Source organism: Salvelinus sp. IW2-2015, unplaced genomic scaffold (genome assembly GCF_002910315.2).
Source record: "Salvelinus sp. IW2-2015 unplaced genomic scaffold, ASM291031v2 Un_scaffold1429, whole genome shotgun sequence".
NCBI lineage: Eukaryota > Metazoa > Chordata > Actinopteri > Salmoniformes > Salmonidae > Salvelinus > Salvelinus sp. IW2-2015.
In genome coordinates this window covers 56897-69319 of record NW_019942903.1, presented here as the reverse complement: position 1 = coordinate 69319, position 12423 = coordinate 56897, and the positions used below count along the sequence as shown (strand labels likewise).

The following is a 12423-nucleotide window of genomic DNA, read 5'->3' as shown; positions in this document are numbered from 1 at the left end:
GTACATGAGGTTATGAACATGACTGTGCATTTCAGTACACACACACACTGGTCAGATGTTAATGTTGGAAAAAAAATAATCAGGAATTCTTAGTAAACAAATGTTCTGAATGGTTTATTAACCTAAAGAAATTAAATAACATAGTACAAGGTGTCTTTGATTATAATAAAGCCTATTATTAACATTATTTAAATACAGTATCCGTTGTAGTTGGGTGTTCGGCAGCGTTAGCAAACTCATTGTCCAAATTCAAGTAGGTACGTATGTATGAGACAAGTCCCAAACCATCATCATTATCATCACTGGAAACTGTATACTGAAATTAGTTAAAAAGCCTAGTTCAGGATTACAATTCATACCACAATAGTTGCTTCTTAGCCTCTCAACACCAAGATGTGCTTCTCGTGTTGCTGGTAGATAACTCCATACTTGAGAAGAAATGCAGCCTATGATCAAGTAAGACAAAAATGGAACATTGTTAAGCCCATCATTGATCTCAAGTATAGTCAGTCCTTACATCCATAGCTACATCTATGAATTTGAGAGGTTACACTTCTCCAGTTGTTTACCAAAAAAAAAAAGCTTTGTAGTTGTTTGAATCTCAGATTGCCCCTTTAAGGTCAGATTCCATAAATCCTTTCGTACAGTATGTACTTCATCCAACAGAGTAGCGTTAGTGTGTTTACCTTTTATAAACATGTGTRAGGGGAAGGGGACGGGGCTCAGTGGCTGCTGGGGAACTGTCCGTGTGTGTTGATGGACTGTTGCAGCTTCTCCTCTTTGGCCCTTCTGCTGTGGCAGAGCTGTACAGTGAGAACACACACACACGTCCAAATATGAAATCAAACATTGACTACTGTGTAACAGACAGTGTTTACATAGAATCCCATTTCCTGGTTGTTGACTTGTTGCAGTACACCTTGTTCATATTACCACAGAGATGTTTATACAGACTCTCCATACACAACAGCTCAATGMTTCCCGGCTCTCTCTTCGTGGACTATGTTATGATCCTTCTCTTCTAACTCTGCTAGTTCAGTTACTGGTGAAAGACAGACAAATCCATCCCCACACTATAGAATGCTGATACCGTTTTGACAAAGACGTGTTGAAATGTTGAAAAATACATCTGCGGTAGAATTCTGCAGTGTGCTGGTATCAGTCTTTCATGACTTGTTGACTTGACTTTGACAGTTAGTTCAGTTTACCGTCCTCTTCTCCATGAAGTTGGCCAGGAAGTCGTCGATGTCCGTCTTGCCCTCCAGGAAGCTCTCGGCCGTCTCCTCTGACTCCTCCTCCGCCTGGTGGGCTGCCACCTTCAGACGAGCCTGCAGGGCACTCAGGCTGCAGCTCTGGAGAACAACAAGTTCATAGGATGACACTTAAAAAAACAACGTTATTTTGTTTTCAAACCTCAAAATGGACTCAAACATCAAGCCAAATCCACACCCCACAACATCAGYTGTGTTGTGAATAATCTGATTATGTTTCAACCCCAAAAACATGGACAAGATGAGCAGCGAATAAAACAACTCATGGACTGGGTCATGGACTGGGTCATGGACTTGTCAATACTAATCTACTTTTGAGGTTTGAAAACATCTGATCATCACGTGTGTGTTTAGTGCAGGGAACACCTCACCTCACTGATGTCATGCTGTCTCTGCATCTTGGTCTCAAAGGCCGATTTGTTCTGGGTTAGCTGCTCGTACTTCAACACAACAAGTAAGAACAACTAGCGTTCACAACACAATATACCGTCTATAGCAGTAGGACTGATCCCGAACAACATTTCAACTTGGCTCAATGGTACAAGGTGGTATCAGCTATAACGTTAGTAACAAACTGACAGTTGTCATGAGACATTCATACAGGTAGAGTGTGATTGCTAACGTATATTGACAGACAGACCTCTGCATTCATAGCCAGTGAGTGTGTATTATTCAACGGCAGGTAGCCTAGTGGTTAGAGCGTTGGGCCAGTAACCAAAAGGTTGCTAGATTGAAACCCCGAGCTGACAAGGTAAACATGACGTTCTGCCACTGAACAAGGCAGTTAAACACACTGTCCGCGTTAGGCCGTCATTGTAAATGAGAATTTGTCCTTAACTGACTACCTAGTTAAAAAAAAATTTAAATACAAATTCTCACCTTGAACAGCATTTCTTGTCTTGTACCCTCCAGCTGAGGTTCCAGCTGCAGGTTCTTCTCTGGAGAGAAGATGACCAAGACATGTCAGTGTGTGTCCCAGGCAGCAGTGAACTCAGCTTCACACTTCCCCACTTTCTAGCACACACTCATTTCACTACCTGCCCATATGAACTGACTGAGGATCTGTGTAACCATAACGATTATGAGCTTGACACCAAAAGTGTCTCTCTGGGGACAGTTTGAGAATTTGGGCTCTCTGGGGAGATTTGAGCATTTGGGCTCTCGGGAGAGTTTGAGCATTTGGGCTCTCTGGGGAGAGTTTGTGATTTTGGGCTCTCTGGGGGGAGTTTGTGATTTTGGGCTCTCTGGGGAGAGTTTGTGATTTTGGGCTCTCTGGGAGAGTTTGTGATTTTGGGCTCTCTGGGGAGAGTTTGTGATTTTGGGCTCTCTGGGGAGAGTTTGTGATTTTGGCTCTCTGGGATAGTAGCGCTTCATCTCTTTACGGAGTCAGATGAACTCATGGATAAAAATGTTATGTCTCTGTGTGCAGTTTGAAGGGAGTTGTAGGTCGTTTCTGGAGCCGTTGCTAACTAGCGTTAGCATGACTGGAAGCTCATAATAACACTGGTCCTTGCTCTAGCATTTGTTTGTGTGTACATGGTGGGTCACAAGAAACACTAAAGGCTTTGGCTATACAGTGTCACCCACTGCCCAGTCAAGTTTAGCAACCGCCACTAGTGTGTAGGGAGACTCACTGGCCATGTCCACGATGCTGTTGACCAGCTCCTCCTTGTCAGTGGTGACCTGTTTGAGCTGGGGCAGACACACAAAACAACTCCAGCAGCACGTCCTCCTGCTCACTCATGTCCTTCAGCTGGGACACACTGGGGACAATACACACACAGTCAGTCAGTCAGAGAGGGATATGGTGGGACAGATGGATGAAATCAATACTTGAAGGCAGAACTCAGTGGTGTCAGAGTGAGCAATGAGCTGTCCGCCCACTCTCAGCTATGATTGTGGTCATACTGGGGCCCCTCCTGTTCAGCCTGTACATTAATGATCTGCCTTCTGTCTGTTACTGGGTCTGAAGTTCAAATGTATACAGATGATACAGTGATATATGTGCATGCAAAGAGCAAACAACAAGCTGCACAAGAACTTCACTACTGTAATGGTCCAGGTTACAAGCGGCTCAGTGACTCGTGTTTGTATCTCAATGTGAAAAAAAAAAAAGTATGCATGTTCCTCACAAGAGGACAACTGATGCCGCTGAGCCAGATGTCTGTGTCAGGGGGAAAAAGCTCCACCGTGGTATCCGATTTTAAGTACCTTGGAATCAATACTCGATTCCAACCTCTTATAAAAAGTAGGTGAAACAAGGTAATCAAATAACCAAATTCAACTAAGCTAATTTGCGATTCATACGAAAATTGTTTGACTACAGAGGTAGAAAAACTGTACTTTCAAATCTATGATACTCCCCCCACTTAACATACTGCTTGACTAGTTGTGCCCAAGCTTGCTGTACAACATTAAAACCCATTCAGTCTTGTCTACAAACAGGCTCAAAGTGCTTGATAGGAAGCCCAATAGCCATCATCACTGTTACATCCTCAAAAAGCATGAGCTCCTGAGTTGGGAAAATCTTGTGGCAATAAATTGATGCATGTCTTGTATTCAAGATCCTAAATGGCCTGGCCCTCCTCCACTCAGGACTTTTGTTAAACAGAAAACCCAACCCATGGCAGCAGATCCACAAGGTCTGCCATGAGAGGTGACTGTATAGTTCCTTAAGGAAAAGCACCTTTAGTCAATCTGCTTTCCTGTGAGAGCTTCCCATGTCTGGAACATACTGCAATCAGACACAAACAACTGCACCACCTATCACATCTTCACAAAAAAAAACATGAAGACATGGCTAAAGGCCAATCAGACCTTGAACATAATCCCTATCTTTGTATATGCCTCTTTCCATGTTGTCTGAGCTTGTGTGGGTGGAAACACTGTTCTTTTACATATTTTGTTTAGTTGCTTTCTGTGTTATATTTCTCTGTCTGCGTGCTACATGGTGCTTGCTCTATGTTTCTCTGTCTGCGTGCTACGTGTTGCTTGTCTATGTTTCTCTGTCTGCGTGCTACATGTTGGCTTGTTCTATGTTTTCTCTTTCTGTGTGCTACGTGTTGCTGTGCTATGTTTCTCTCTGTCTGCGTGCTACATGTTGCTTGTTCTATGTTTTCTCTGTCTGCGTGCTACATGTTGCTTGTTCTATGTTCTCTGTCTGCGTGCTACGTGTTGCTTTTTTATCAGTGCTCTGTCTGCCTGTTGCTTGTTATGTTGCTCTGTCTGCGTGCTAGTGTTGCTTGTTCTATCAGTGCTCTGTCTGCCTGTTGCTTTTATATGTTGCCTTTCTGCATGCTACGTGTGCTTGTCCTATGTTGCCTGCATGTGCTTACTGCTCATTGTTTGTCTGTATGATATTGTCATTGTTTTTAATAACTGCCCAGAGACTGCGGTTGAAAATTAGCCGGCTGGCTAAACTGGCACTTGTAAAATACAATAAAATAACTCAAACACGGGAGAGGAAAACGCTAATATGTAGGGTGATGTGGGATTAAGTGATGGGAACCCAAACGTGAAGGTTCAGAATTGGAATTACAATATAACTTTATTGTCCAAACAAGATGGAATATTCCTGATTGATCATTGGCTGTCAATTATTTTCCTGCCTATCAGTGAAAGCTGGTGGGACGAGGTATAGGAGGACGGGCTCATTGAAATGGCTGGAATGGAATACATGGAACGAAGTCAAACATGTGGTTTCCATATTTTGATACCATTACAGCCATTACAATGAGCCTGTCCTCCTATAGCTCCTCCCACCAGTCCACTGAAACCTTATATTACATATCATTATATCTAACCGTTTATTTGAGTCGTGTCCTCATACGTTACATTTGGACTCAACGGCCCAAAAAGTGGGCGACGTATTAAACTCCAGTGGCAGAATGCACATACCTCATTTCAGACAGCTCAGGAAATGTTTCAGGAATCTCAGGCATCTTGTACATGTGGCCGTTCGACCCAGCCTGTTGCAGACAGAGTGATATCACGTCTTATGTAGCTAACCAACACATAAAACAAGTAGCTAAGCACTTGACCATCACAGCAGTACTCYAGTACAGAAGCTCTAGTCCGCAGGTGACTGACAGGCCTCAGTGCCTGGCAACAGTTGTTAGGGTATTGTGTGCTTAGGGCTGGTGGTGAGGTGTTTTGAAAATAAAGTATAATAATATAATAGATGCCCCCAATGATTCTAACTAGAAGAACAGGTCACTATGTGGGTATTTGTCTGTCCTGATGAAACATTGCTACATTAAACCTCTTGGGGCGTCTAAACTGCATGCCAAGTAGTCTCCTTAACTTATACATTTAGGTATTATGTCGGTATTAGCCAGATATCTACTGGGTAAACTACACTTCAATGAACCTGTGGTAGTGCGTTTACCTGGGAGTCTGMGGTGGGTACAGGGAGAGGCAGGTCGGTGATGAGGCCGTAGACAGGGGCTGCTGCCCAGGGAGGGCAGTGACCGTGAGCTCCCTCTACACCCGCGTGGGGCATGGGAGGAGGGGTGGGGCCCACGGGGCACAGCCCGTAGTGGAAGCTCTGTGTGGGGTAGGGAGGCATTCCCGACGGCTTGTACATGTTACTGCACCACAGAGAGAGATGGCAGGGAGGAAAGATGGGAGAAACAGAAAGCTGATGAGAATGGGTTCCCTTTCTGAAGAAACTGTAAAGCTATGGCAGTTATTATGGCCGTCTCATGTGACTTTTTACACCTTTTGATCGTCCTTTCATTGCGTATTACATGCAACCCAAATAATTTGCCTTCAACGGCCAACAAAGGATTACATGATGACATGTTATGTGTGTGTGTGGTACTGACTAAGGGAAGCCGGTGGGGCCAGACGTCAGGACCGGTGGACTCTTCCAGAACTCATCCAGGAGACTCTGGATGACTTTGCCCAGATCTGAGTGCATTCCAAACTGAGAACAAATTAACATAGGCCTGTTAGCTTCATGACAAGCACATGAATACCAGATATTTGCATCCATGTCAACACCTGCCCTTATACAGACAATGAACTAGTAACGAAACAAGTATAAATACCTAGAGAAAAACATAAAATGGTTACCATTCAGATCACCACAGATTTTGCTACCCTTGTCTCTTGTATTGTTGACGTAGACCTAAATAACATCATATCTAGTTGAGAAGTACTTACATTRGTAATGAGGGGGCTGGTAACCATGGTGCCATTGTTGCTGTCTACCAGGTGATGTCCTACTGGAGGGTACACACTGACTACTGGTTTCTCCTGGGGAAACTGAGGCGGAAGCAAGCTGCAGAGGATGAGAAAGAGAAGAGGGAGATAGGGGGGAGAAAGGTAGAGAGAGAGGTCATTGAAAGTGATAGTAGCCTATGAGTTCTGAGGGTTTTGAGTCCTATTGATCCTGCAAGAAATAATCAACAAGTCAGACATAGCCAGGTAAATGTAAGATTAACCTAGCTCTACTGTAAACCAATGGCAGGATGAGCTATTGGGGTTTACATACATGTTGACACTGATAGGACAACATGCTCATTTGTTGATGCTAAAACGTAAACATGTATGCATCTGTTAATGCTAACTCTGTAAACATGCAGCTCACTCACATGTTGACRCTGATGGTTGAGTTGTTGACTGTGAAAGGGATTCTGTACTCCACATCTTTCTGGATCTCTGCTAAGCTGTAGGAGAAGAAAACCGAAACATATAACGTTAGATACAAACCAGTTTATCCACCTTACACACAATACTTTGAAAGGTGCCAACACGTCAATCCAAAACATATTTAGCTAGCTAGAATATTGAAAAAGMTRGTGACATACATGTTATACATTAGACATATTGTTCATATTAGTTACATAACGTTACAATTATGTMACCTATAAAGTTAGGCTGAATATCTAGAAGAGAGCTGAGAGGCACCTCTCTCTAATATTACTTGTAAACAATACATAATACTTTAATCTGACCTAGTCCCATCAACTGTCGGTGTTGCGATGGGGGGCACTAACGTCAGCTAGCTAGCTAGACATCGCACGATACACACTAATTACACCTTGTGACAACGCTTTAAATAGTAGCAAATACTTTAGCTAGCTATCAAGGCTGACAAGCCACGGATTAGCCATAACTAGCTAGTTAGCATTGCTAGTACGTGATGTTGATTTACCTGGAGTGGGCAGCTTTGAGAGACTCGATCTGCCGTTGTCTTTGTTGCTGCAAGCTATTTAGAGGTGGGAGAGGTCCGGAACCCTTGGATAAGGGGAAAAGCCAGTTCATCCTATTCTGGCTGGGCACGAGCTTGAACTTAATGACTAGCTAGCTAATGAATTAATAAATCACTATCCAGCCTCAACAAGAACAGACGAGACAGACAAGGGAAGGAGAAAACCCCGTCGAGATGTAGCAAATGTTCGCTAACCTGTACCTTCTAGCTACTTGCACAGCGATAACTCGGTTTGGCATATCTTAGATGGTCGTAAAAAATAACTATTCAGTTTCTCCGCTTGAAGCATTTATCCAAAATTGGCACTGTCATTCTTGGTAAGCTTAGTAGCTACCGAGCACACAAACGGATAATAGGAAGACAACAACCCTCGTTGTGTACGAGCATGATTAAGTAGTTTGCGTACTACCTCACTGTACACAAAGAAACCAGGAAGGTAAATTGACAAGTATTTTTGTGAAAAAATATAACTATACTGAGACATGTTTAAAAGGAAGAAAATTATTTAGGCAAATGTAACATAATTGTAATGTTTTTTTTTACATTCTCCGCATCAGGAGTTGAGAGGTCAATACGCATACTTCAGTGACGTCACCGTATGTTTTACAGTTTGTACCACAGCATTCCTATGGTTTCTACTGTCACTACAAAGAACATCGATTGGGCAATGGGGGAAAAAATACTCTAGAAGATTTATGATAACACCCGGCACATAAACGATATTATGCCACCTACTATTGACATTACATATAATCTATACATACTGGTTGTTATCAGTGTTCTTGTTTTATTTACACAGAAGGTAGAGTTCTGACTGGAATTAAAATCACATATCTCATATACAACGTCATAGCAAGGCTGACAACAAGAACATTAAACGGTATTGAAACTAACTGTTACTGTGATTAACCATTTATTAACCTGAACTAGAGGACATATTTGGTACATGTTAATATTGACAATATTTGAGCTAACCACTCTGATCATATTCCCTCCCTCAATGCTCCACAAGGAAGCAAGAACGGTCATCAATGGCAGAGAGCGGATGAACTGAATCATTACTCAAAGCCCGTTTCGCGCTCGAAAGGGAATATCGCATCTCATCATCGTGGGTAACGAGACCAAACACTTTAGAAACACATTTCTCAAGTCAAGAACTATAGAAATGATCCCTGAAAGTATAGTCTTTATAAATTGAGGGCGAGCGAGGGTAGCCTATGTTGGAGCTGTTATTTTCACTAACGGTTTCCCACCGTACAAAGAGCACAATATAGGACCACGTGGCCGAAATCATGCTTAATCGGGTTACTTTCATCAATAGGTCACATATGGAATCAGTTATTGTCGTGTTTTGTGCCAAGAAAGCTTCACAAAATACATGTTCAAGTTGCTTCCACAATAGAACTGTGCAAATGAGGGAGGTGCCAGAAGGTACTCATTGCAGTTGTTATGGGACTGGCATTGGCTGAAAAAGTCAATGGCCTACAATAGATGAAATACAAGAAAATCAAACGTTGAAATCAATGTAATTGAAAAGGTAGAGTTGTGACTGGATTAAAATCACATATCTCCTATACAACGTCATAGCACGGCTGACAACAAGAACATTAAACAGTTTTGAAACTGTTATAGTGATGATCTCTTTTTAACCTGAACTACAATACATGTACACAGAAGTTAATATTGACAATATTTAGAGCTAACCACTCTGATCATATTCCTCCCTCAATGCTCCACAAGGAAGCAAAGAACGGTCATCAATGGCAGAAAGCGGATGAACTGAATCATTACTTAAAGCCCGTTTCGCGCTCAGAAGGGAATATCGCATCTCATCATCGTGGGTAGCGAGACCAAACATTTTAGAAACACATTTCTCAAGTCAAGAAACTATAGAAATGATCCCTGAAAGTATAGTCTTAATTGATATCGGGGCGGCGAGGCTAGTGTATATCGGAGCTGTCATTCTAACTAACGGTGTCCCACCGTATAAAGAGCACACTATAGGACCACGTGGCTGAAATTGATCTTATTGGGCTACAAACAGTTGTTATACCCATGAAAGCTTCACAAAATACATGTTCAAGTTGCTCCACAATAGAACTTTGCAAATGAGGGAGGTGCCAGAGGGTAATAGTGCAGTTTTTAGGGGACTGCTATTGGCTGAAAACGTCAATGGCCCACAATAGAGAAAATACAATTTAGATATAAAATGTAATTGAACAATTGGAATTAGACTGGATTGGCATGATGGAGATTGCTTTGCAATAATTGTTCTATGCAATACTACGTCTGATATTGAACAGCATTGAAGCCAGCTGAACGATTTTCAAGAATAATAACTGACATCCAGATGAGTTGTAACAGTGTAAGTAAACCTAATGATTCGTTTGATATTCAACACTATTTAGAGCTAACCACTCTGATCATATTCCCTCCCTCAATGCTCCTCAAGGAAGCAAAGAACGGTCATCAATGGCAGAAAGCGGATGAACTGAATCATTACTCAAAGCCCGCTTCGCGCTCAGAAGGGAATATCGCATCTCATCATCGTGGGTAGCGAGACCAAACATTTTAGAAAACACATTTCTCAAGTCAAGAACTATAGAAATGATCCCTGAAAGTATAGTCTTAGATTTTAGACGTGCGAGCAAGGGTAGGCCATGTTGGCGCAATCATTCTGACTGCCGGTTTCACAGCTCCCTCCCTCACTGTCACTACCTACAGTCGGTTCTCACTGTATACAGAGCGCGATACAGCAGCACGTGGCAGCAGCCTTACTATTGATCTTCTTTTTCAGGTATCACATTGTATTAAATGAAAGTAACAGTTCATAATCATATAATATAATTTACTGGCTCACAAAAAGCACACATGTCCCAGATTCACAGAATACATTCTCTAGTTGCCTAAAATTAAATAATGGGAGGTCCCTACCAGAGGCTGGTCAGCTTTTGGGCGACTACTACCATTGGCTGAAAAACCCAGTGGTATACCTTAGATAATATATTTATTGTTTTATACTGAACACAAATATAAACGTAACTAGAACAATTTAAACTAGTTATCTGTGATAGTTCATATAAGGAAATCGTTCAATTGAAATAATTATAATTACGCGTAATCAATGGATTTCACATGACAAAGGTGCCTTCTCAACCCCCTCCTGTACTCCCTGTTCCCCTTGACTTGCGTGACCACGCACGCCTCCAACTCATTCATCAAGTTTGAAGACGACACAACAAGTAGTAGGCCTGATTACCAACAATGACGAGACACCCTACAGAAAGGAGGTGAGGGCCCTGGCGGAGTGGTGCCAGGGAAATACCCTCTCCCTCAACGTCAACAAAACGAAGGAGCTGATCGTGGACTTCAGGAAACAGCAAAGGGAGCATGCCACTATCCACATCGACAGGACCGCAGTGGAGAAGGTGGAAAGCTTCAAGTTCCTCGGAATACACATCACTGACAATCTGAAATGGTCCACCCACACAGACAGCATGGTGAAGAAGGCACAACAGCAATTCGGCTTGGCGCCCTAAGAACCTCACAAACATTTACAGATGCACAATTGAGAGCATCCGGCTGTATCACCGCCTGGTACGGCGGTGCACAACTGCACCGCCCGCAACACGCAGGGCCCTCTAGAGGGTGGTGCGGTCTGCACAACGCATCACTACGGTCGCACTGCCTGCCCTCCAGGACACTACAGCACCTGATGTCACAGGAAGGCCAAAAAGATCATCAAGGGCATCAACCACCCGAGGCACTGCCTGTTCACCCCGCTATCATCCAGAAGGCGAGGTCAGTACAGGTGCATCCGGCTGTATCACATCTGGGACCGAGAGACTGAAAACCAGCTTATATCTCAAGGCCATCAGACTGTTGAATAGCCATCACTACCAGGTTACCACCCGATTACTCAACCCTGCACCTTAGAGGCTGCTGCCCTATATACATAGACATAGAATCACTGGCCACTTTAATAATGGAACACTAGTCACTTTAATAATGTTTGAATACTGCTTTACTTATCTCATATGTATATACTGTATTCTATTCTACTGTATTTTAGTCAATGCCACTCCCGACATTGCTCGTCCTAATATTTATATATTTCTTAATTCCATTATTTTACTTTCAGATGTGTGTATTGTTGTGAATTGTTAGATACTACTGCACTGTTGGAGCTAGGAACACAAGCATTTCGTTACACCTGCAAAATATGTGTATGTGACCAATACAATTTGATTTGACTGAGCAGGGGCCCACCCACTGGGGAGCCAGGCCCAGCCAATCAGAACAAGTTCACAGCTCCCTCCTCACTGTCACTACCTACAGTCGGTTCTCACTGTATACAGAGCGCGATACAGCAGCACGTGGCAGCAGCCTTACTATTGACCTTTTCTTTTTCAGGTATCACATTGTATTAAATGAAAGTAACAGTTCATAATCATATAATATAATTTACTGGCTCACAAAAAGCACACATGTCCCAGATTCACAGAATACATTCTCTAGTTGCCTAAAATTAAATATGGGAGGTACCTACCAGAGGCTGGTCAGCTTTTGGGCGACTACTACCATTGGCTGAAAAACCCAGTGGTATACCTTAGATAATATATTTATTGTTTTATACTGAACACAAATATAAACGTAACTAGAACAATTTAAACTAGTTTACTGTGATAGTTCATATAAGGAAATCGTTCAATTGAAATAAATTAATTACGCGTAATCAATGGATTTCACATGACAAAGGTGCCTTCTCAACCCCCTCCTGTACTCCCTGTTCCCCCTATGACTGCGTGACCACGCACGCCTCCAACTCATTCATCAAGTTTGCAGACGACACAACAGTAGTAGCGAGACCAAACATTTTAGAAACACATTTCTCAAGTCAAGAACTATAGAAATGATCCCTGAAAGTATAGTCTT

General features: G+C 42.6%; 1 protein-coding gene and 4 non-coding genes across 5 annotated transcripts; all 5 read right to left on the bottom strand.

Annotated features, from left to right (window-relative positions):
* Positions 1-99: 99 nt before the first annotated feature.
* vps37a (VPS37A subunit of ESCRT-I) lies at positions 100-7911 on the bottom strand. Its single transcript, XM_024138248.2, is given in 13 exon segments — positions 100-446; positions 687-803; positions 1209-1352; positions 1643-1711; positions 2151-2209; positions 2906-2981; positions 2983-3034; positions 5169-5239; positions 5659-5860; positions 6098-6198; positions 6438-6555; positions 6869-6943; positions 7432-7911. Coding segments are annotated over 12 exon segments (1158 nt in total). The 5' UTR covers positions 7542-7911; the 3' UTR covers positions 100-446; positions 687-722.
* A 550-nt stretch (positions 7912-8461) lies between these two features.
* LOC112070811 (small nucleolar RNA U3) lies at positions 8462-8676 on the bottom strand. The gene has a single exon (XR_002893974.1). It is a non-coding gene; the product is annotated as a small nucleolar RNA U3 (small nucleolar RNA).
* Positions 8677-9190: 514 nt separating this feature from the next.
* LOC112070813 (small nucleolar RNA U3) lies at positions 9191-9406 on the bottom strand. Its single transcript, XR_002893976.1, has one exon. It is a non-coding gene; the product is annotated as a small nucleolar RNA U3 (small nucleolar RNA).
* A 495-nt stretch (positions 9407-9901) lies between these two features.
* Positions 9902-10118, bottom strand: LOC112070812 (small nucleolar RNA U3). Its single transcript, XR_002893975.1, has one exon. It is a non-coding gene; the product is annotated as a small nucleolar RNA U3 (small nucleolar RNA).
* A 2163-nt stretch (positions 10119-12281) lies between these two features.
* Positions 12282-12423, bottom strand: LOC112070814 (small nucleolar RNA U3). Its single transcript, XR_002893977.1, has one exon. It is a non-coding gene; the product is annotated as a small nucleolar RNA U3 (small nucleolar RNA).